The sequence below is a fragment of the Ornithorhynchus anatinus genome, chromosome 8 (genome assembly GCF_004115215.2).
Source record: "Ornithorhynchus anatinus isolate Pmale09 chromosome 8, mOrnAna1.pri.v4, whole genome shotgun sequence".
NCBI classification, from domain to species: domain Eukaryota; kingdom Metazoa; phylum Chordata; class Mammalia; order Monotremata; family Ornithorhynchidae; genus Ornithorhynchus; species Ornithorhynchus anatinus.
This window is the reverse complement of record NC_041735.1, coordinates 52,836,621-52,861,487: the sequence shown is the minus strand read 5'-3', so window position 1 is coordinate 52,861,487 and position 24,867 is coordinate 52,836,621. Positions and strand designations below refer to the sequence as shown.

Sequence of the window (24,867 nt, the reverse complement as noted above, 5' to 3'; positions counted from 1 at the left end):
CCTGGTTCTCTTTTCAGGTTGGCAGCCTCGATGGTTTCTTCTCTGTGGGGGCATATTGTCCTATTATGACTCTCCTGAAGATGCCTGGAAAGGCTGCAAAGGAAGCATCCAGATGGCTGTGTGTGAAATTCAAGGTGAGGAATTTGGGATTTTCCTGCATAAACTTGCCCAACTATCTGGTTGATAAAAATAAGTATGCATTCTTTTCCTTGTCATTATCTTCAGTTTCCATGGTATGAGTGGAAGTGTGTTTTTAAATTTGCAAATACGTTTTTGAAAGTTACTTTTCCACAACAAATTTTTACCAGTGAACTCTCTCTTTAGGAGCTGCAAGTAAGAAAACAAACAAAATAATCAGTTGTCTTTTGAGCATAAAATTTTTTCACTTGGGGTATGCAGCTATTTTTAGGGTTGATATACTACTTTTTAAAGCCAGGCTCTATTTTTAAACTAAGTACATGAATTATACATGTTTTAAACTTTCCCTCCAAAATCCTTTCCTTAGGTCATTTGGCCCCAGAAATCTGGGACATGCAAAAAATCTTTTAGATTGTTGAAGGACATACAAAAGTGTTGGGTAATTTTTAATTCACCCTGTTTGCCAGGGATTCACACTTTCTTCTATTTGATGTGTCATATCTATCTGTGGTATTTATTGAGCACTTACTATGTGCAGAGCACAGTAGTAAGTGCTTGGGAGAATACAATAAGAATCTTAAGTAGAAATGGAAAATACATTTCCTCTGAGGATGTGTTTAGGGTTTTGTTTTTTGAGGTACAAAGAATTAAAAGGTTCTCAATCTGTTCAGCAGTTTCTGCTTCCTGGGTAATTGGCCTTGTACCACTCACCTGTTTATATGGGCATAGAAAAGACCTTGCTTACAGCTTTATCAGAGGAAGTTGTATCTTCCCGAGGCCGAGGTGCCTTTTCAGAGCTGTCTTGGAGCCTAGACAATGTTCACAGTCTGACAGGGCACCAGAAAGACAGTTCTCTTAGTCTGCAAGCTCACTGTGGACAGGAAATGGGTCTACCAACTCTATTGTATTGTACTTTTCCAAGTTCTTTTTACAGTGCTCTGCACACAAGCACTTAATAACTATAAGTGATTTATTCCTCATCTTGGTCCTGGCAAATCCACCCAGGAAGAGAGACAATCATAAAACAGGGCATGGAATAGTAATCTACCAAAACAGCGTGGCCTAGTGGATAGAGCATGAGAGTCAGAAGGTCCTGGATTCTAATCCCAGCCCTGCCACTTGTCTGCTGTGTGACCTTGGGCAAGTCACTTAACTTCTCTGAGCCTCAGTTACCTTATCTGTAAAATGGGGATTAATACTGGGAGCCCCTTGTGGGTCAGGGACTATGTCCAACACGATTTGCTTGTATCTATCCCAGCACTTAGTAAAGTACCTGGCACATAATAAGTGCTTAAAAAAATACCACAGTTATTATCATTACAGTGGAAATCTTGTCTAATGAATAGGGGCAGATGGTGATAAAATGGCTTCTAAGGCAACAAACCCCAGGGCAAGATTTTGCTGGTGGTGGCTGAGGTGGGAGCTGATTTAAAGAAAACTGCCTCTTTAACACTGTAACCTCAGTCTCTGTGGCTTCCCAGTTCACCCTGCAGATAACACTCGGATGGATCTGATTATCCCTGGAGAGCAGTACTTCTATTTGAAAGCCAGAAACGTAGCTGAGAGGCAGAGATGGCTCGTTGCCCTGGGATCTGCCAAGGCCTGTCTAACTGACAGTAGGGCCCAGAAGGAGAAAGGTAAGTTTGGTCTGGAGGAGTGGGAATTAGAACCCATGACCTTCTGATTCCTGAGCCCATGCCACTATGCCTTGCTACTTCTATTCCCAAGACAAGGTCTATAAATGAAGCTCTCTTTTTTTAAATATCCTATTCCTTTTAGCTTTTGGTTGTAATGGAGGATAGGTCTTGCCCATCCTAGGATCATGGCAGTTATACCAGTTCTGCTGCCTGAGGGAGAGAGGCAGTGCTGGTGAGCTGGATGCTGCTGCTGAGAGTGTTGTACAGTGTATGTTAGGAAATTCCTGTGTCCCTCACTGCAATCTCTGCAGCTTTACTCTCTGCATAAGGTGGTGGCACTATTGGTAGAGGATGGGGCCACTGCAGTAGCAGAAGAGGAGATGGCCAGGCCTCTCCCAGCCTTATTTTTCCTATTTTAATATGGGGAAAATGGGAACTGACACAAGAAAACACCCTTGCTAGCCCCTGATGTAGAAGAAAAGGAAAAAGGGCCCCAGTCATGGTTACCTCACTGTATATTAAAACTCAGTTGGTGCATTGGTAATATGTCTCATGGAGCTGAATGAGGGGATAAGGATCAATGAAGAACGACACCTAATCCACAGTTCTTCAATCCTGTAAGAGGGGAAAATAGTTTATTAAAGACACAGTAGTGAAAACAGAAATGGTGTTTAAATATTTGTACGCTAGATTTAGCTCAGACCTCTTGATTCTCAGTTCTCATGAGACCATACTCCCACATGAGGGTCATTACACACCATGTTGGCCTAAATTATGAGCGAATTAAAATGAGAATAATGTACACATTTTATGGATGCTCTGGGTGGGAAGCTGTTCCCTGCCAGGTCCAACTGCCCATATCTTTATGTGTTCCTTAAATAAACAAGAGCGATTTTTCTCTTGAACTGTTCCGTAGTGACATGATGTCACTGAACCATTAAGGTATATGCGGTTCTTCATAGTCAAGGAGATATTCAGAAAATTCCTGAGCAACTTTTGACTAACCAATTCTTCCTTCTTTTGATGATGTTTTCTTAAAAGAATTTACTGAAAACACAGAGACTTTGAAAACCAAGATGTCTGAACTGAGGCTTTACTGTGACCTTCTTGTTCAGCAAGTGGATAAGACAAGAGAAGCCACTGCAGCTGGTGTATCGGGTTCTGAGGTAAAATTCTCTTCAGAGTTCAGTTTCTCCATGCCGACCTAAACCTTTGTTGTTGACTGCAAATGCAAGTAATTTCAGACATGTATAGTGTTTGTTTTACCTTATTATACAAGGCTGTGTATTAGGGTCAGTCTTGTTTAATCTATTTTATGCTGCCACACTTGAAGATACTTCAAGGAATCTGGTATCAAAATAGGATTGCAAACATCTCAGAAACTCTTTGTTCTCAGCCGGAAGCATCATTGAAGAAGGTCTTGAATTACTTGTACAAAAAGCTCTGGTTTGCTTGTGACTGTTCTCTGGATGCAAGGACCCAAGAACACGTGCAGATGAATATAAATCGCTTCTCCAAATTCACAAAGCAATATGGATTGACAGTCTGAAGAGGCTGAGGGTATGGGCCAGCTTGCACCTGGCAAACCCTCATTAAAACTAAAGAACTCCATGGCAGCATAGAGCTGAATGTTGTCTCTGAATTCCGCTTCCTTGAATACACTTTGTTCAATGGTGCAAGGCTAGATCACGCTCTCCCTATCTTCAGAGCCCTCCTGATATCACATATCCTTCAGGAAGCCTTCCCTGACTGATTTCTATTTTCCCCAGAATCTATCCCTAGCAGTTCTGTAAACACTCACTATTGCTTGATTAATTCGAGCATGGGTCTGGCTGTAGTTGAATTTTCAAAAGGTACCCGATTCTCATAATAGTGACGGTGGTATTTGTTAAGTGCTTACTATGTGCCAAGCCCTGTACTAATATCTGGTGTAGATACAGGATAATCAGGTCCCATATAGGGCTCACAGTCTAAGAAGGAGGGAGAACAGGTATTGAATTCAGGTATTGACTTGCCCAAGGTCATACAGCAGACCAGTGATGGAGCTGGGATTAGAACCCAGATCCTTCTGACTCCCAGGCCTGTGCTCTGTCCATTAGGCCACACTGCTTCTCATTCTCCTCTTCTCAGAATGCTTAGGCAGTCTGGCAGAACTGAGTGTGATGGGAGAAACTCGACGGGGTTCAACAAACAACAAATAGGATTAAACAGAGAATAGTCTTTTTAGAAATTAGAATCATTTAGTCTGGAGAAGAGATGGCCAAGGGTTGAAACTAAGGAATGTTTTTAGGCGAAGAAAAGCTTGCCTGCTGTTCTCCAGGTCCACCGAGGACTGAATAGGAGGAAATTGTCTTAAATTAAGCAAGAGAGCTAGTTTATATGTAAGAAAGCTTCTTGGTTTTGAGAGAGGAGTTCTCGGCGGTACTGGGGGGTCTGCATCCCTGGGGATTTTGAAAAAGTACACAACCGTCTATTCTGAGGATCTTGTCACTTATCTGCCTGACCCAGATCTCTAGAGCTCAGAGAAGTCTGTCCCTGCTCTGGTGAGTTGGAGGGCATCCATTTTGTTTCATTCAGCTGGAACTCTTCAAATGTAGGCTAGAGACGAAGTGAACCCAGAGAACATCTGTAGATTCTACCTATACTATATATATATGTATAAAACCAGCACAAAGCTGCATGTTATGGACTGCAGAGCTGTGTCCTTCTAGACCTTAAGCTTGTTGGGGGGAGGGAATGTGTCTGTTTACTATGTTGTACTCTCCCAAGTGCTTAGTATAATGCTCTGTATACAGTAAGTGTTCAATATGATTGAATGAATGACTGAATGAGTATAATTGATTATAAGCCCCTAATATGATACTGTGCAATTAAAACCATGGTTTTCTGCAGTTCTATCCTGCATGGGGCAGAAACTAATATGTAGATTCTTGCTCATGTCTATTAAGCTGTCAGATAGGGTTTTAGCTGTAGTTTTTAACTTTATTTATTGAGTTTTTGCAGTCTTTCCATTTAATTTGATGGATGTGGAAACGTTTCTTGTTTTACTGAAGAATTTCTAGAGCTGTTCTCACATTAACTGAATCTGGATTTGTGCTGAAAATTCCTGATTCACTTGAAGCGTGGATAACCAGATTTCATGCAGCCATAACTTGATTAGGGCAATGTGGGCCTGGTTTGAATTCTGAAAGCAGGAATCAAGTTGCTTGTGTTCCATCCACACCCACTGTCTTCATTGTTGCCAGGTGAAGAATAACTTTCAGACTTGTGAGAAATGCTCCACCTAATCAAATCAACTTCTCTGTAGTTCCTGGGTATGCATGACACCAAGCTTCAGGCTCATAGTTTGTGGTCCACGTTTGGATTGAGAGAGAGAGAGAAAATAGTTTTATTGACACAACCATGTTTGATTAAGAAAAGAACTTAAAGCAGTTTGATGCAACATAAGATGGTTCCATTGACTGACAGCATGGATTTAATTTGGTGATGGGTCAAATGCTACTATTACATGGACAGGCGTACTAATTTCTCTGACTCCAGGAGTTTAGATAAGTGTGGGAGACTGGGTTCAAACAAAAGAATTTGGCTCAGTGTCTTCTGAGAGAGATTATTTCGGGGGTGGTTGTCAGTATTGGTGGGTTACATAACCCTTTCCTGTGAATCAAACCTCAAAAACCTTTCCAAATGGGGCTTTTTCTAATTTGGCAGCGTAAAGCAGTCTTCCATTTTGGTTGCTTCTTAGGAGGGAATTGATGTGGGAGCTCTGCTGAGATCCACATGCAACACTTTCTTGAAGACGTTGGAAGAGTGCATGCAGATTGCCAACACGACCTTCACCTCTGAACTATTGTACCCCACTCCTCCGGGATCTCCCCGACTGGCAGTCCTCAAGCCTAGCAAGGTAATGGAAGTCGCTCAAGGTCAAGTAGTGGTAGCTCAGCAAATGAAGATGAGGGGAGTTTGTGAACAATAATAATAATAATAATTGGAGTGTTAAGCGCTTACTATTTGCCGAGCACTGTACCGAGTGCTGGGGTAATAGTAGTAATAGTAAATATTAAGCACTTACTGTGGACAGGACACTGTACTAAATGCCAAGAGTGGATATTTAGGTGGATATTAGACATGGTCCCTGTCCCTCAGGGGGCTCACAATCTAAATAGGAGGGAAAACAGGTATTGAACCTCCACTTTACAAATGAGGAAACTGAGGCATGGAGGACTTGAGTGGCTTGCCTGAGGTCACACAGAAGGCAAGTGGAAGAGCTGGGTTTAGAATCCAGGTTTCCAGACCCCGGGCCCGTGTTCTTTCCTCTGGGCCATGCTGCTTCTCATTTAGATGCTTAGTTATGGTCCAGCATAACTATAAGCCACCTGGCATCCATGCACAGATTGCAGGTGACTTTCCTTTGAGTTTTTCTCTTTGCAAGCCAGCCAAATGAAATATAGAATACACCATTTTGTTTTGTTTCATTTGTGTTGGTCCAGTGCTCTTTGTGACCACCTCCCATTGACATGGCAGCACCCAGATGGTCATGGTCCTTAGACCTACTGGTCTTATTTGCAGTGAATGTTAAGACTCTGTCATTTGACTCAAGTGATGCAAATACTGAATGGGCTCACTGGCTCTTTTTTATCTTGGGATGTCATCATATGATTGTGTGAGATCTTCCAGTAGTCAAGCAAAGTGTCTATTGAGCGCCTATTGTGTGCACTGTACTAGGCATTTGGGAGGCATTGTGGCAAGATTGGGAGGTTTGGAAGTCAGGAGACTTGGATTCTAGTCTCACCTCTGCTGCTAGCCTGCTGAGTAACCTTGGGCAAGTCACTCTGGGCCTCGGTTTCCTCATTTGTGAAATGAGGATGAGATAAATGGTGAGTTCCAAGTGTGAAAGAGTCTGGGTGTGATCTATTAACCTTATGCCTAGGACTTAGCACCTAACAAGTACTTAATAAATGCCATTATTATTATGATTATTATTGTTAGAAGCACAAGACATGGTTCATAACTGCCTGGAATAGTTTATGCTCTGAGGGAAAAGATAGATCTAAATTATGTATAATTAATATGAACAGGAGGGAGAACATAGGTACAGCTGGTAAATAGGAAGATTATGGATGGGAAATGGACAGGAGAAATGCAAATTGATATATATGCATATGTACTAAGGTTGGCTCTAAATATATGAGTGCTAGGTGTGGCTCTTGGAATGACAGTGACCTGGAGTGGTGGAAATGAATCTGGGAATGCTTCCTGGAAGAGGTGGCATTCCTGGAGGGCAATGAAGATGGGGAAGGGCTCTAGTATGGCAGACTGGAGAGGAGAGGGAGTTCTAGACAGGGATGGGGGGAAGCAAGATGGCAGAGGTAGAAGAGAAGAGCACTAACCACAGTGAATTGATGGGAGAGTTGAGGACAAGACATAGTAAGTCGGTTAGCTTGGGAGAGAGCAAATACATAAGAAGATGATAAACTGGTAAATACATTTGAAGTTAGAAACTTCTGCTTCATGTGGAGAGTGATAGGTAGCCATAGGAGGTTTTCAAGAAGTGGAGAAATGCTTGCCAAATAACATTTTATGAAAACAGTCGGGGAAGTAGTATAATTGTTAGCACAAATAACTAAATTGAAGTGTGACATTTAAACTCATTTCTTTCCTTGTTTTAAAGATGAAACATCCCATTATACCAATTCACAACCCAGTAGAAAGGTAAGACTTTTTTTGTATGTTTGTTTTTGGGATTTTTGTTTGTTTCCAGACAGTATTTGTGCTGTTATTGTTTGATCTTTATTTCTGATCTAATCTCATTTCTCACACATGTATGTATTCCATCATGCAATGCATACCCAGGCTGGGCATGGCATCTGGTATGAGAAACAGCATGACTTAATGGAAAGAGCACAGGTCTGCAGAGGACCTGGGTTCCAATCCTGGTTCTGCTGCTTCCCTGCTGTGTGACCTTGGGCAACTCACTTAACTTCTCTATACCTCTGTTTCCTCATCTGTAAAATAAGGATTAATTACCTGTCCTTCTTCCTACTTAGACTGTGAGCCTCTTGCAGGACAAGGGACCATGTCCAACCTGACTCCCTTATACATACCCTAGCACTTAGTTCAGTGTTTGCCACATTGTAAGCGCTTCACAAATATGGAAGATTTCATATTACTTTGCTTTATGTTTTTTCTCTTCTACCCTTCTCTTACTCTAGACCCTGAGGTGCTTTTTCAGCCATGAAAATCGCATGTTTATTGGCCTAAAGCACTCAGATTTTTCAGAAGAAAGTTTCTCTGGTCTTTCTGTGCCTCCAAGTGGAGGAATTTTGCAGGGATAGGGAAACTAGGGGAGAAATCCGCTACTAGGCCCTTGCAGGGTGTTACCAGGGAGGCAAGGCTCTGATGGTGAGCTGCCCCCTCCCCCCCAAAAAAAGTGCCCCAACACACATTCAGACTTTGAAAGAAATAAAACCCTGCCTTCATCTTATGATCAAATGCCATCCTAAAGTCTGGCTAGTTGAAATGCCCATTCTGTGCCTGAGTGACCCTACTGTCACTCCTCTACTCCCTACTCTCACTCACCTACTCTTGCTCCTCACCACAGCTACACATTCTCCCTAAAGCTGGCTCTTCCACTTTTCCCTATTCCAGCTGTTCTGCTGACTCCAGTCTCTCCTGCCTCCTGGGCTCTTTCTTTCCCTTCCTGTTGCTCCTCCTCCTTCTCCTCCTCCTCCTCTTTTGCCCTTTTTCTTTGCTCCTCTCTCTCTGCTGTCCCTCTTGTGGTCGTCTGAGAACTGTCTCTGAACTGTTCAGTGGGCCCAGTAGTAACCAGCAGAGACCAGACCTGCAGTAAAAACAAACACATACTCTTCATATTGACACATACCCTTCTCTCTCCCCTCCCCCCACCCCCCAGTTAATTAGCTTCCACATCCAGGGAAAGCATTGAGATCAGGAAATGGTGGACCATAAAATGAAATAGAATGCAATGTACAATTCTCCCTTTTCCATTTTTGCTGGTCTTCATGGGAATATGTAATAGCATTTTTCTTTTTGAGCATCTGCTTGATGTGGTGCATTAAACTAGGTGCTTGGGAAGTAGAGAATAAAACTTTGACACATTCCCTGCCCACAAGTTGCTTACATCTATAAATTGAGTGTTTGAAGGAAACAGGTGCTTTTATCTTTAGAGAAGCAGCATGGCTCAATGGAAAGAGTCTGGGCTTTGGAGTCAGAGGTCATGGGTTCGAATCCTGGCTCGGCCACTTGTCAGCTGTGTGACTTTGGGCAAGTCACTTAACTTCTCTGTGCCTCAGTTACCTCATCTGTAAAATGGGGATTAAGACTGTGAGCCCCACGTGGGACAACCTGATTCCCCTTTGTCTACCCCAGCGCTTAGAACAGTGCTCGGCACATAGCGCTTAACAAATACCAACATTATTATTATTATTATTATCATCTTTTAGCCTAATATGTGGAAATGATAGCTACCAATAATGAAAAATCCAGAAACCTGCTTGGTGGGAATCTATAGGGAAAAGGCAAAGGTAATCATTTGCTATGGATTCTGTTTGCTGTGGAGATTTGGGAGTGGCAAATTATTTTTCCTTTTTCCATGGTGGCTGATCATTTTACCTCCAAGACAAGACCCGTCTTCACATCCTGTTCCTGACTTGGTAATGTGGCTTATTCCCCCCAGGCAGATGGAACTGAACAGCTGTGAAAACGGATCTTTAAATGTGGAAGTGACTGATTCTGAGCCAACTCCAGTTACAAACGAAACCCCCTCAGACTTGAAACTGGCAGAGAACGATGGTACCATGTCAGCTGAAGAAAGCTCAGGTGATGGTATAGCATGTAAAACTCGAAATACATGAAATAGTATACAGCATCAAACAATGGCTCTGTTCTATGCACTTAGTAGAATACAGTGACATTAGTCAACATGATTCTTGCCCTCAAGGGGCTTGCAGTCTAGTAGGGAGTTAAGTATTCAGTCTCTTCCTGAAAATCAGGTTTCTTTCTGAGAAAACATACTTGGAAAGCAGAAAGGCAGTTATCATTTTGTGACTGCAGTCACTAGTTGGTCAGAGGAAGCAGATGTGAACCAAGATTCCCAAATCTTCTTGTTTGCTTTTTACCTAAACCCTTTTTGGCTTTTCAAACAGTGTGCATTGTCAAATTGAGTTTTTTTCTGTTCCCTGTTCCTTCACACTGGAATTCTGATGGGGTTACCTTGGTCAGATGGAAACCTATAAAATTGGGAACAGGAGCCCTGCATCAGCAAGAAGAAAAATCTTTTCTTACCCTGTTCCTTTGGTGAGTGTTGGAGAAGTCTCTAATATCCAAAGAAGTCAAATGGAGCTAGGAATCATTTTTATTTGCTTACCTCCCTTCTTCCCCTGATGTGATTTTCCTAATCTAAAAGACACAAGGTCTCCAGGTTTTTAGCCAGGGAGTCAGGAAACTATCAAGTCTTCTAAATAGAGAAAAATCCAATCCAGTATGTTTTCCCAAACTTGTTAGATCTATAGTCATCCATCCCAGATCTCTTGCTTCAAAAAAGGGCAAAAATCAAAAGAATTCCTTCCTTTCAGTCATCGGGTAGGGTTTGGTAAAGTCTCTTTGTATTTTTCTTTAAATCTCAGGTCAGGAAACAAAGCAAGCTGGAGAAAGGGGAATATCGCCTGCCTCCGGAAGATGTGATAATGACTTGATGCCACCTGGGGGGGATTTCTTAAGTGAATCTACTAAATCACAGAGGGAAGAAGAAAAAGAAGAGGTTCGGACTTTCTTCAGTGCCATGAACACTAGGTATTCCGGATCCCAAGCATCAGTAGCAAGTATATACAGGGATTTCCCGCTATTGCGCTCTTCATATAGCAGTCCACTGTGATCGGGCTGTTGAATTTTAAATCCAGTATTCCTCAGAGCACACTCTCATTTCTTGGCAGCACTCTAGTTTTGCAACCTGTACATAGTTTACGTTGGCTCAAACAACTCTTTCTTTCACCTTTGCCTCCTTCTCCACCTCTTCTTCAACTGTTAACCTCAAGAAGTACTTTAGCTGTTTTGATGAGAGATTAAGAGCTCATTTCAGCCATGATGTGTTTTCTCTTTGGCATTAGATCAATGATATATCTTTAGTCTGTTAGCAGAAAGTGTCTTTGCCGAAAATGGGATGTGAAAGAGAAAGACAAACATTTGCATATGTATATGAAATCTAATTCAAAATCTTCTCTTAGTATATATCTACAGTGCTGTTAATCATGCAGCTTGAATTTTAATCACTGTTTTTAAATATAGTGATATTGTTTTGTTCAACTTTTTGGATTTGGGGAACACTCGGATTCATATCACAGTGTTTAGTATGGGGTACTATATTTCTTGTAGTGCATTTTTACTCAACACTCTGTATTAAGCAGCAAGTAAGAAGTGTGTAATAAGTATAAGCATGTGTTAAGAAGCAGCATGGCCCAGTGAAAAGAGCACAGGCCCGGGAGTGAGAGGACCAGGATTCCAAGCCCAGCTCTGGCACTTGCCTGCTCTGTGACCGTGGTTAAACCTCTTAATTTTTCTGTGCCTCAGTTTCCTCATCTGTAGAATGGGGATTCAATATCTATTCTTCCTCCTGCTTAGATTGTGAGCCCCACGTGGGACAGAGACTGTCTAATCTGGGTATGTTTTATCTACCCCAGCACTTTGTATATTGCTCACCACATAGTAAGTGCTTAACAAATATCACAATAATTATAATTGCTATTTTTATTATCTTTCTGGGGCCCTTTAAAATTGCTAATTGGGACTGTTCTAATAGCATCCCTTTTTAAAGGAGAAACTTGGTATTGGTTCACTTGGTGGGCTCTTCCCAGAATTCACCAGGTTCAGATAATCTCCCAATTGTCCTTAGATATTCCTCTTGCCTGTCCTGCTTCCCTCATTTTGTGGCTGGGGGGGAAACTATAGTACAATGGCTAGAACACTTCTGTGCCTATGTTGGCTTTTCTGTGTGCCCAACTGGACTCCTTCCTTCTTCCTATGGATTGCTGGGGTGACAGTCGATGAGGAGGGATTACCGCCAATGCAGGAGTGTGTTACATGTTCCCAGCAACAAGCGTCTCAGGAGAAGGACAGCCTATATTCTCTTCTCGCCTTGAACAAACCTGGGCCGGTCCCAGATTCTAGAGTAGTAGGATTCTCCTTAGGCTAGAACCAGAACAGATTGGGGAAATTTGAGCTGATAAAGGGTCCTACTGTGGTGAATTCATACAGTATGTTGAGATGGGTTTCCCTGAGGTTAATAGTTGATAGGAGCATTGTGGCTTGGTTATGGGGGTTTTCATAAACTGGATATTGTGACAGAATCTTTTCATGCTCATATATCAGGCCTTGGTGATTACCTTTGTTTTGGAAATTCATGTTTTCCTTTCATTACGATTAAGAACCTTCAAACAACCCCATTTAAAAATTGTGTGCATATTTTTGCATTAAGTAAGTGTTTTGTGTAATTTGAAATTGAAGATTTTTCTGGCCTACCAAAAAAAAGATTGCTTCAACTGCTCTTTGGTGTGTTCTAGAAAGTATTTTGATTGGTTTGGTTTGATTGGTTTTCCCCTCTTTTTGCCACAAAACTGTTCAGCTTTAGTGATATCGAACTTCTGGAAGACAGTGGTATACCCACAGAAGCATTCCTGGAGTCGTGTTATGCAGTAGTTCCAGTTTTAGGTGAGATTGTCAACACTAGCTTTTATTCACTGGACCAGATTTTCCTTGAGGTCAGTGCAGGAGAACTTCTCATGTGCAGTAAGACTCTGTTCCAGCAAAGTGACAATTACCCCTTATCTCCAAGGCTAAAAGACTTGCATTCTCTGAGTGTGTAGCTATTTCCAGAGAGAAATGGAAATAACCCAGTTGTCTGTGCCTCTAAAATATGCCATTTAGTAGGATTACAAAACTGAGAGGATGTGCTGTATTCAGAGGGATGCCAAATAAAGAACCCCATGGGGTTAATGAGGAGGAGGAGAAAAGGTGGTGGTGCTTTGTAAATGTAAATTGTGCCTTTCAGTGCAAACTGAAGCAAAAATGGGGATAGAGACTAAAGGCAAATGGTAGTATTAGCACAAGAAATGTAGACTTCAAAAAGGGAGATAATTTTAAAATGGGCTGTATTACTGTGTAATACTGTGAGAATTATTTTCCCTGGTAAATCAGTTTCATTAGTTTATAATTTTTCCTTCATCTTTTGGTAGAACATAGTGTGGAGACTCATTTGATTCATAACTTTAAGAGTGTTCTCTACACACCTAAAATTGTGGTAGAATCTTTGAATCCTTTATTGTGACTTTCTAGTTAGTCTTTCCTTGAGCCAAAATCAAATTCAAGAAAAGAAGTGAATCTGGTCAGGAAAGTACTTTATAACCAAATGATACCTTGCAATTTGGAAACATTTTCCAAGATCATTTTTTACTCTCTCCTTCTAGACAAACTTGGACCAACAGTTTTCGCACCTGTTAAAATGGATCTTGTTGGAAATATTAAGGTGGGTGTCCTAACCTTTTCTGTACTGATTTTAGATACGCAAATTATTGCTTGTGATATTTGATATAAGATCAAATAAGTTAGAGCATGAGTTGAAGATTGAGATGTGGGCATCTACTGGGGGGGAAAAAGCCCAAGGCTGCTTCCTCTAGACTTCAAAGGATTTTCAGTGGTGAAGGAGGGCACTAAACTTTGTAATGTGATTGTTTCATTGTATTATTATTAATTGTGGTATTTGTTAAGCACTTAGTATGTGCCAGGCACTGTACTAAGTGCTGGGGTGGTTCCAGCAAATCGGGTTGGGCATGGTCCCTGTCTCATGTGGGGCTCACAGTCTTAATCCCCATTTTGCAGATGAGGTAACTGAGGCACAGATACGTCAAGTAACTTGCCCAAGGTCACACAGTGGATGAGGGGCAGAGTCGGGATTAGAACCCAGATTCTTGCGACTCCCAGGCCCGTGCTCTGTCCATTAGGCCACACTGCTCTCTGTTCACTGGAATAATTTGCAGTGGTGTTTCCCAGCCATTAATATGAATGAATGAGTCCGCAGTAAGCAACACTGATGCTGTATTATTCAGCTGTGAACAGTGAAAAGGTGTATTATTGCTCAAGATGGCATACTGTGCCTTTCTCCTTCAGCTCCTCTTGTGTTCTGCCTTCCTTGTAAATGCAGTTCTAGTGCTCCCAGGATTAAAATGGGGTGGATTAGAGAGTGATCAATGAACAGTGTCTTCTGATTCCACTGGTTGTTTCTCGGTGGAAGGGATTTAAGATGCTGGAATGTGAGTCTGAGCAGCTCTTCAGGCCCCGCTTTGTTTAGACTATATTGGTTTGGAAGAAACATTTGTGCCTCCTCTCACACAGATGCAAACATCTACCCCGAGTCTTTCATTTCCTTTCATCTCCAGAGTTGAAGATATTGAATTCATTTTCTCAGAAAGAAAGAGACCATGAGAGTTGTGTTGAGAGAATTATTAAAAATCAGTCTGTAAAATCTCAAAAGAGAAGAGTCATTGTAATGTTTGGTTTAAATTCCCTCAGAGATGAATGCTAGAAAAGTTGCCTTTGCATATTCCCCATTTTTACTGGGTTGGGTCATTTTCATGGTGAAGACAGATCTGGAGGGAGGGAAGAGAAAGTAAATGCTAGGCATCAGGGCACCTCTCCTGCGGCCTCCGGGGTCGTAGGTGCCATGAGAGTTCTGAGCCAAATGGCTGCCCCCCACTCTGCTCTTGTGGATGTTCTAAAAATCATCTGAAGACCTAAGTGCATCCCCCTTTTTTTTTTTCATTTGAGTCTTTCCATGCCCGTTGCTAAAAATCATAGATTTTTTCCTTATAAATTTTTCTTGGAAATTAAAACCCAGTCACCCTTGCCATATCCAAAAGAAGTTTGGATCCACGCCCCACCTCGTCCCTCTCATCCCTCTCCCCAGAACATTTTTCTACGTGCAACTGTAGGTTCTCCTTGCCTGTTATTTATTGTGGTGTCTATCTCCCCAGTCAGACTGTCAGCAGCCTGAGGGCAGGGATCTTGTCTAACTATTATATTACATTCTCCCAAGTGCTTAATAGTGTCCTCTGTGCAGAGAAAGTGCTCAGTAAATACTATTGAGTGAGTTTGTATGCGTCCTGGCAAATTTATAGACCTCTCAGTATGGAGAACACTTCATGATGAAGACTCAGTGATAGGTATTGAGCACTTACTGTGTATACTGAGCACTGTACTAAGTGCTTGGGGAAGTACAATACAGGAGTTGGTAGATGCAATTATTATTGTGGTATTTAAGCACTCTGTGTCAAGCACAGTTTTACGCACTGAGGTTGGTAAAAGTTAATCAGGTCAAATACAGGCGCTGTCTAACTGGGGCTCCCAGTCTAGGGAGAAGAGAACAGGCTTTGAATTCCCATTTTACAGATGAGGAAGCTGAGGCCCAGAGAAGTTAAGTGACTTGCCTAAGGTCAAACAGGCAATTGGCAGAGTAAGATTTGAACCCAGGTCTTCTGACTCCCAGGCAGTGCTCTTTCCACTAAGCCACACTGCTCCTCTTGTGGAGTGATCCCTGCCCACAAGGAGCTTAAAGTCATTAAAATGGTCGGGCGTTAAAATAGTTTAGGGATTGGGGAAATAGACTATAAGAATATTTATGTTATAATTGTTGGGGCAGTGCTTAAGGGGGCGTACACAGCCAAGTTTGTAGGCCATGCGGAGGGGTGGGCAGATAGGGGAAATAAAGGGCTTAGTATGGGAAGACCTTTTAGAGGATATGTTATTTTAGGTGGGGAGAGTGGTGGATTGTCTGATATAAAGGGGGAAAGCTAGTTACAGGCCCTGGGAATTATGGGGGCAAAGGATTGGTGACAGGATCGATGAAGTCAAGGTACAGGGAGTAGGTTGGTATTTGAGGAATGGAGTGTGCAAGCCGGGTTATAGTAGGAACTCATTGAGGTTAGAGATTTGAGAGAGAGAGAGAGCTAAGTGCCTAAAAGTTAGTGGTAAGGAGAAGTTTCTGTTTGTTGTGGAGATGGATAGGAAACCATTAGAGGTTTTTGATGTGTTTACCAACTGTTTTATTGTACTCTCCCAAGTGCTTAACACAGTGCTCTGCACACAGTAAGTACTCAATAGGATTGGTTGAATGGGGAGATATGGACTGGATTTTTTTTTTCCAGAAAAATGATCTGGGCAGCAGTGTGATGTATGGACTGTGGCGAGACCGGAGGCAGGGAGGTCTGTGAGGAGTCAGATGTAGTAGTCACGGCAGGAAATGATGAGTGCTTGGATCAGTGTGGTAGTGTGGATAAAGGGGAAATGGCAGATTTTAGAGATGTTGGGAAGGTAGAACCGACGAGATTTTGTGACAAACTGAATGTGTGGGTTGAATGAAAAACATGAATCAATGCCAAGGTTATGGGTATATGAGGCATGGAGGTTGGTGGGGCTGTGTTCAGTGATTGGAAGGACATGGGGAGGACAGGTTTTAGGTGGGAGGATGAGGAGCTCTGTTTTGGACATGTTAATTTCGAGGTGTAGGTGGGACATCTAAGTAGAGGTGTCTGGAAGGCAGAAGGAAATGCAAGTCTGAAGAGAAGGATAGGACAGCGCTGGAGAAATAGGTTTAGAAATCATCCACAAAGAGTTGGTAGTTGAAGCCTTGGGAGTGAATGGGTTCTCTGAGGGAGTGGATGTTGATTTAGAATAGAAGGGAAGCTAGAACTGACCCGTGAGGTACCCCTACAGTTTGAGGGTGGCAAGCAGAGGAGCCTGCAAAAGAAGTGGAGAAAGGGCAGTCAGTGAGATGGTAGGAAAATCAGGAGAGGACAATTTCAGGGAAGCCAAGGTTGGATAATGTTTCCAAATGAGGGGGTGGTCCACAGCGTCAAAACCTGCAGAAAGGTCAAGAAGGATTAGAATGAAGTAGTGACTTGCCCAAGACATTTGGAAAGAAATGGTAGGAGGGAGATGGGGTGATAACTGGTGGGTGCTGTGAGGTCAGGGGAGGGTTTTTTTTTTAGGGTAGGGGATACATGGATCATGCTTGAAACCAGTGATGAAGGAACCATTGGAAAGAGCAGTTGAAGGTTGACATCAGAGAGGGGAAAAAAGAGAAGGGACAGTTGTTTTGATAAGGTGAGAAGGGAGTGATGTGAAGCATAGGTGAGGGTGTAGAATTTGAGAGGAGGCAGGCAATCTCTTGAGATAGGTCTGGGGAGGATGAGAGTTAGAGGGGGGACAGGAAGAGGAAGGGACTATAGGGAAGCAGGGGCAATCTTAGGGAGACCACACCTAACAGTTTGCTTTATCAATATAGTTTGTGGCTGTGTTATTAGAGGCAAGAGATTGGAGTGGGGAGAAGGAAGGGGTTGAGGGGGCTCTGAAAACCTGTGCCGTTAAAATCTCCTTCGCTATTTAAGAATAGATTAGAGAGCAAAATCACCACAGCACTGAAGTTTTGTTCTCAGAAAATGTCATAAACTTACATAATCTCCATCTGACTCATCGCACTAGGAAGTTGGGGCTTAGGGTCTCGGCCTCAGGTTTTTAATAAATGAAAGGAAATGGAAGCACATTTTAGAACGACACCTACATCCTGAATTGGGAGAGGAAAGGTTTCTCCAGGAGCTGGCGGCCTGGGTTCTTTGGCTTCCCCCATCACACAGTCCACCAAGTTCTCCCTGTCTCCATCCCTGCAGCAAATCAAACAGGCTCCAGCCAAAAAGCCTCAAGGGGTTAAAGAATATCTTAAATGCTTCTCTTCATTTATCTATAGCCAAAGAACAGATTGAATTATTCCTCACATTGGAACTCTGAAGCACTTACTGCTAAGGGGGCTGACACTTGTTCTCAAATTAACTTTATGTGGAATTTAGTTTGAATTTGCCTCCAAAAACTGTCTTAGGAGGGTAAATACAGGTTTCCCAGAAGCAGTGCAATTTAGTGGAAAGAGTTCGGTCCTGGGCATCAGAGGACCCAAATTGTAAATCTGGCTCTACCACTTGCCTGCTAGATGACTCAGGCAAGTCGTTTAACTTCTCTCTACTTCACTTTGCTCATTTGTAAAACGGGGATTCATTACCTGTTCTCCCTCCTACTTAGACCATGACTCCCGTGTGGGACAGGGACTGTCTGACCTGATCATCTTGTTTCTGCCCCAGCTCTTAGGAGAGTGCTTGGCACAAATACAATGATTAACCACTTCAACAACAACAGCCATTATTGTTGATATTATTATTGTTAATGATCAAATCTTGAGAAATAGGGGTCATTTCATCTGAACTTGTCATGTGAGGTTTTACTCGAGATTAATTCAGGTTGAATCTTGACAAGGGGGTGGGCCCTTCTAGTTCTCCTGTGATTGACATTTTATGCACTCAGGTCTATGTCCTTGAAGTACTTGATATTCACCCCACTCCAACCCCACAGCACTTATGTACGTATTTTTTCTATCTTTATGGAATATGTTAAGCGCTTCCTATTTGTAAAACATTGTTCTAAGTGCCTGGGTGGATACAAGTTAATAAGGTCATACAGAGTCCCTGTCCAGCATGGGGCTTACAGTCTAAATAGGAGGGAATAAAGGTACTGAATCCACATTTTACAGTTGAGGAAACGTTTTAGTGTTTCATTGCTCCCAATGTCCCTGTCTCCAGACCCCCTCGCCCCACTTATATTTGTAGTTTGTGAGCCCCTCAAGGAACAGAGTTTGTCTAATTCCTCTATGTATACTCTTTTCCAATCATTCATTCAATCATACTTGAGTGCTTACTGTATGCAGAGCACTGTTCTAAGCGTTTGGAAAGTACAATTCGGCAATGGAGCCAATCCCTACCCAACACGGGCTCACATTGTAGAAGACGGGCTCCAGTCTAGAAGGTACTAAGTGCTTGGAAGAGTACAGTGTAACAGAGTTGGTAGATATATCCCTTCCCACAATAATTTCCATCATTTAGTGCAGTACTCTGCACTCAGCAAGTGCTTAATACTATTACTATATCTACTACTATTGTACTTTCCCATGCACTTATTTACTGTCCTCTCTGCACACAGTAAGTGCCACAAATACCACTGAGTGATTGACTGATTAGCCTCTGTCCTTTGAAAAAACCCTAGAGATACCTCAATAAGCTTCCCCTAAGTTTGTTGGGCACTTGGGGATGTAGTAACCCTGTCACACTACTAGGGCACCTTTTGGGTCCCCAGAGTGATGAACTGAAATAGGGATTTCCTGATTGTCCATAAAAGCCAATGCTCTTTCAGAAGTGTCCAACTCCACTGGCTTCCTCCCCTAACCTGCTCTCTTGCACAGAATGGAACATAATATTGCAGATTGGAAAATGGGTTCCCCCGCCCAGCCCGCACACTCCGCTCCTCTGCTGCTGACCCCCTTACTGTGCCTCATTCTCGTATGTCCCGCCGTCGACCCCTGGCCCATATCCTCCCTCTGGCCTGGAATGCCCTCCTTCCTCATATCTGCCAAACTAGCCTACTTCCCCCCTTCAAAGCCCTATTGAAAGTTCACCTCCTCCAGATGGCCTTCCCAGACTGAGCCCCCCCTTTCCTCTGCTCCTTCTCCCCTCCTCGGTGTCCCTACTCCCTCCCTCTGCTCTACCCCACTCCTTGCCCCACAGCAGTTGTATGTATTTGTACATGTTTATTATTCTATTTATTTTATTATTGATGTGTATATATCTATAATTCTATTTATTTTGATGCTATTGATGCCTGTCTACTTGTTTCATTGTCTGTCTCTTCACTTCTAGACTGTGAGCCCATTATTGGGTAGGAATTGTCTCTCTCTCTTGCCGAATTGTACTTTCCAAGTGCTTAGTACAGTGCTCTGCACACAGTAAGCACTCAATAAATATGAATGAATGAAGGAATGCCCCTGCTCTCCCCCTCCCAAAAAAAAATTCCCAGGGATGGTGAAAATTCCCTCCTCCAACTCCAGATTGTCACTGCTTCTGCCCACATTTTCCCATGCCTTAGGCTTTTAGTCAGGCCTTCCCTCTTTACCAATCCCCACAACCAAGGCTTACGACAATATAAACATCTGACCACAGCATGTACTCGAGTAAACCCATTTATTCTGAAAACCAGGAAGGAACAGCAGGGACAGAGTTTATTCAGCGTCTTTTTAGATTTGCACCTTGATTTGTTTTTTAAGACCCTGAATATGTGGACATTGGCTTACTGCTTAAGAATGCATCAAACCCTTATGATTGATGTTTTTGCTCTTCCACTAGAAAGTAAATCAGAAATATATAACAAACAAGGAAGAGTTCACCACACTACAGAAGATTGTGCTCCATGAAGTAAATGCAAATGTGGCTCAAATTAGAAACTCTGCCACAGAAGCCCTCTTGTGGCTAAAGAGGTATGGAATACTTTGCTGAATAATCTTGCAGTCGGTGCTGGCATGTAATCTAAATTTATGGTGCTATTTTGCTACTCTAAAAAAAAACCCTGTTCTGAATATGAAAGGGGGATGGATGGGAGAGGAAGCATAGAAATTCCCTAGTTTTGCTTCCAGCAACTGGAGCTGGGTGTCTCCAAACAGCTATTTAGAAGTGGTAGAGGCTGGACTGGTTATAAAGTAATTTCCTCTCTCACTTTTCCTCATTTAGGGGTTCTCTCTCTGGGTTTTGACTGTTGACCCCCTCCAATGAGAAGTGACTTCCCCATATGTTCCTGAGCATATTGAAATTTTCAGCCCCTGTTTCTGAACCCCTACTCTCATTAGTCATGACTTTTCTTGCTGATTATCTTCCGAGTCATTAGGGGTTGTTTGCAGTATGACTCCAAGTCAGTTTAGCCTATTTTGGAGGGGAAGAGGAAGAAAAGGAGAATAAAATCAACAAAGAGGATGTGGGTGTGGGGAGGGAAAAGTTAAAAGTTACAAAATATCTATTGAAAGCCAAAATCTGTGACCTTAGGGCATTTGATATTCTCCCAGCTGTCAGCTTCCATCACTTTATGTACATATCTATAAATTATATTATAAATTTATTTCTGTTAATGTACAGTCTCCCCCTTTAGACTGTGAGCTCACTGTGGGCAGGGAACACCTCTACCAACTCTGTTGTAGTGTGCTTTCCCAAGTGCTTAGTACGGTGCTGTGCACACAGTAAGCACTCGCTCAGTAAATACCATTAAAAAATAATGTGATGGAGACTGGCTGATGACATCACTTGAGGTAAATCAAATGGGCCAGTGAGAGTGATTAGCACAACTTCAGGGAAGGAGCAGTAAAGAAACTTTAAAAAGCTTAACCTGCTATTGGAGAGCTCATCTATGTCCTCTGTAGTGCCGTGCTTAAGTTGTTCTTACAATAGGAGTTTCTGACTCTCAAAGTTTTTTTATTACCCTAACACTCGAGACTTCCAGAAAAAAAAAAGGATTGTCCCCTTTTTTTCTTCTCAACAGAGGATTGAAGTTTTTGAAAGGATTTTTGACTGAAGTGAAGAATGGAGAAAAGGATATCCAAACTGCCCTGAGTAAGTGCATTTCATGTATTATTATTAGATCTTGGGGTTATTCTTTGAGGAGGGTGCAATTTCCTAGTTTGGGATCTCAGTATTGCTTATCACATGTATTGTCTTGAAAAATGGGTTTGTAAGAGTCTTTTCTTGGCAAGAAGTCACCCTGAACTCACCTTTTTTATTTTATGGTACTTGCTAAGCACTTACTTTGTGCCAAGCACTGTACTAAGCACTGACCTTAAAATGATTGACATTGGAGGCATTTTTCCCACCCCAGTCTTTTGGTTTAATTTTCCCCTTAAATCCTAAAATGTGCTCGAGGGTGAGGAGATCTCAAAATGTACAGTCAGTAGCAAAGTGACTCTTAGTTGCTGTAAATGCATCCGCAAATCCCATGCCTATTTTCCACTCCAGCAGTGAAGCTGGGAATAAAACCTAGATCTCCTGATTCTCACTTCAGTGGTTTAAGCAGTCAATAATACTTAAGTTCTTACTCTGTGCAGAACGCTGTACTACTGCTTGGGAGAGAACCATAGAGCTAGTAGACATAATTCCTGCCCTCAAGGAATTTATAATCTAGTGGATTCATTCAACCAGACATGGGCACAGTGGACTGTTGGACACCTTATTGGACACTAGAGTGTAAAGTCCTTGAGGGAAGGGATCAATTCTGCCAACTCTGAGTGACAATTGCTCAGTTTGCCAACACTTGTGGGGGACTGTTTTTACAGTACACGTTTGTCACATGCAAAGCTTCACCCAGAAGCACTGTCGAAATGTTTGTGGAATTGGTTTTTATCCTTTTCATCACTGTTCATCAGTGAAGAGAGGTGGCAAGTATTTTAACAGATTAGAAAACTTCCAATTTCTAGTATTTGGGGATGAAATACCACCACTGGAAAAATCTATCATTTAAGTGTCACTGAATCCAGAAATACTTTCAGATTACAGGATGTTTTCTGGTGAATGGATATTACTGTAAGGATTAATGATATATTTCATTATCTAATCCATATGAAACCAAAATAGGTCAGGCTAAGACTTCATACTATTACACTCTTACATGCCATGGTGAATGTGCCTCTGGGCAGGGCTGCAGATGGTATTTTTTTATTTGAGTTTTAATTTTGTTTGTAAATTATAGTGGAGGGTCTCCCTGAGCATTCAGGAATTGAGCACACAATTCCTTGACACCCCCTTCTACCCTTTAGGTTGCCTGGTTGTCCTGTTACAAGGTGGGCATGCATCAGTGCTGACTTAAAGGTGCATGCAACTGCCAAATGCACTGGCATGTATGGTTGCATGAATTGCACTACTGGGGGTACCAGTGTTTCCTCTGTGGAACGGCTTCTGAGGGGCTTCTTGGTCATCACATGCTCCCTGGCTGAGAGCAGAAAGAAAGGAGCGGGGAAGAGCCCACTCTGTCCTTGTTGTCATTAACTTGCCTAGGGACACCTTCTCTTCACCTTAAAACCCTATAGATTTCTTGTGATTCCTGAAAATGGCTTGAAAAATCTAAACACTCCTGCCCTTCATCTCCTGTCATTAACCTCTAGGCCTTTTATAGCTCGCAATCCTACAAGGCTTTCAGTTCACATTTTTCAAGGCCAGGAAATGAGGCCTTTTATTGATACTGAAGGCTTACTGGGTGCAGAGGACTGTACTTAGTGCTTGAGAGAGTACACGCAGTTGGTGTACACTATCCCTGCCCAAAGAGTTCAGTCCAGAGGGGCAAGAGAGATTTTAAAATAAAATGCAGCTAGAGGATGTGGCAGAATATAAAAGTATTTAAGAGCTGTGGGGCTGGGAGGTGAGATGAAAAGCAAGTGTTTATGGGTTCAGACCCAAGTGCATAGATAATGCAGAAGGGCAGGCTAATAGGTTGGGGAACTGAAAGGCTAGTCAGGGAAAGCCTCTTGGAGATGTGATTTTAGGATAGCTTTGAAGATGGGGAGAGAGGTGATCTGTCTGATATAAGGAGGAGGGTGTTCCAGGCAGAAGGAGAACATGGGCATGGGCTGGCACTAACCTTCTTTAGATGATGCTCGCAAGCTGGGAGAAAAAGCTGGTTCCAGTTGGGTAGCCCTCAGTAATTAGAGCAGAATGTCACATGGCCCAGCACTCCTCCAGTGACCCAGACAGCTGAAGGAAGGTACGTGTGGGCCTGACTATGCACTTTGCCCCCTCTTCTGTTGGCCCAGGAACCCTCTTCTACTCCCAAGGCTTCCCTTGGAAGTTGGGCATTGAATACAGTGCCAGCACAGCATGCCAGCAGAAGAGGAGAAACCCAACAGAAAATTAGCACAAGGAATTCAGCACTCATTCAAGGGCAAGGGGGACAGCGGCAGGCCAGTCAAAGAAGAGGAGAGCTGGGTAGTATCATTGCATCTCTCTCCTACATTTCCCTTGCTGACACAAAGGAATTTGGCAGCAGCAGGAGAAAAACTAAACAGGAAATTAGCACAACACACACAAAGATTAACACACACAGGCTGAAACTCTCAGATGATAACTACAGGGTCAGGTATCTGATATTACAATTATCTGAAGGACCTTGAGGTCCCAGTTAATTCAGATAAATAATAAACTAGTACATCCCTTTATGGCTTATTACTGAAGAACAATTTAGGTCAGCTGTATGTCATGGCAAAGCCCAGTAAGAGGGGGGAAATATTCTATCATTAATGATCTTAATTAAATGCATTTTGCATTCCTTTCTTAAAGTTCATTTTGGTTCCACCTCTATAAAACATTGGTGAATCATTTGTAGTCCATTTATTCTGGATTTCCATGATCTTAAGTTTTTGAAATTTGTTTTTTAAATTCCCAAGTGTCCTTCTGTTGAGGAAAGAATATCTCTGAAATTCTCCAATTCCTCTCTGCAAACAGTTAAGTCAAATCTAAAAGGTTCCTCTGCCAGAATAAAATTAATCAACCAGTGGCATTTATTGAGTACTTATATGGGCAGGGCACTTTACTAAGTACTTGGGAGAGTATGGTGCAGTAGAGTTGATAGTCATGATCCCTGCCCTCAAGGAGTTTAACCGACTAGTTGGGGAGACAGAGGTTAAAATAAATTAGAGATAGGGGAAGGAGAAGAGTGTAAAAATAAATATGTCCTTAGGGAGTGGGTGAGTATTAAAGTGCTTAATAATCATCATCATCACCATCATAATAATAAGTTTTCAGCTCTGAATTTAGCTTGGTGTCTTACCATCCACCCCAGCTCCCTTTCAGGTATTGCTCTCTCAGAAATTAAGATTCTTTAAATTTCATTTTAACTAAATGCATAAGTGAACCAAAGGCTTACCTCATAGGGAAGGGAGAATTGTCCTGGCCAGGGCCAATAATATTGGCCAGTTGCACTTGAGAGATTTCTCACCCAATATTAAGGAGCATGATTTTAAAATTTTGCGGTCTAACCATGTTTGTGTATCTGTTTAAATAGTTAATTTTTTTTTCGCTTTATTCTTTAACTTGAAGTTTTTCTTCCTACTCAGTTTGGAATTGCTTCTGTAAAAGTTTAATAAAAGTAGAAAGGGTTGGTATTTCCATTTTTTGTCTTTCCGTGATTTTTT

General features: G+C 42.2%; 1 protein-coding gene across 1 annotated transcript in view; it reads left to right on the top strand.

The window, feature by feature from the left end:
* PLEKHA8 (pleckstrin homology domain containing A8) overlaps positions 1 to 24,867 on the top strand; it is a 52,849-nt gene that overhangs the window by 21,659 nt on the left and 6,323 nt on the right. Inside the window, exons 2-12 of the mRNA XM_029071042.2 lie at positions 18 to 134; positions 1,620 to 1,775; positions 2,817 to 2,941; positions 5,518 to 5,676; positions 7,444 to 7,484; positions 9,469 to 9,611; positions 10,418 to 10,583; positions 12,409 to 12,494; positions 13,250 to 13,308; positions 20,054 to 20,184; positions 21,234 to 21,304. Of these exons, the coding sequence (XP_028926875.1) occupies positions 18 to 134; positions 1,620 to 1,775; positions 2,817 to 2,941; positions 5,518 to 5,676; positions 7,444 to 7,484; positions 9,469 to 9,611; positions 10,418 to 10,583; positions 12,409 to 12,494; positions 13,250 to 13,308; positions 20,054 to 20,184; positions 21,234 to 21,304 (1,254 nt within the window). The remainder of the gene's footprint in view (positions 1 to 17; positions 135 to 1,619; positions 1,776 to 2,816; positions 2,942 to 5,517; positions 5,677 to 7,443; positions 7,485 to 9,468; positions 9,612 to 10,417; positions 10,584 to 12,408; positions 12,495 to 13,249; positions 13,309 to 20,053; positions 20,185 to 21,233; positions 21,305 to 24,867) is intronic.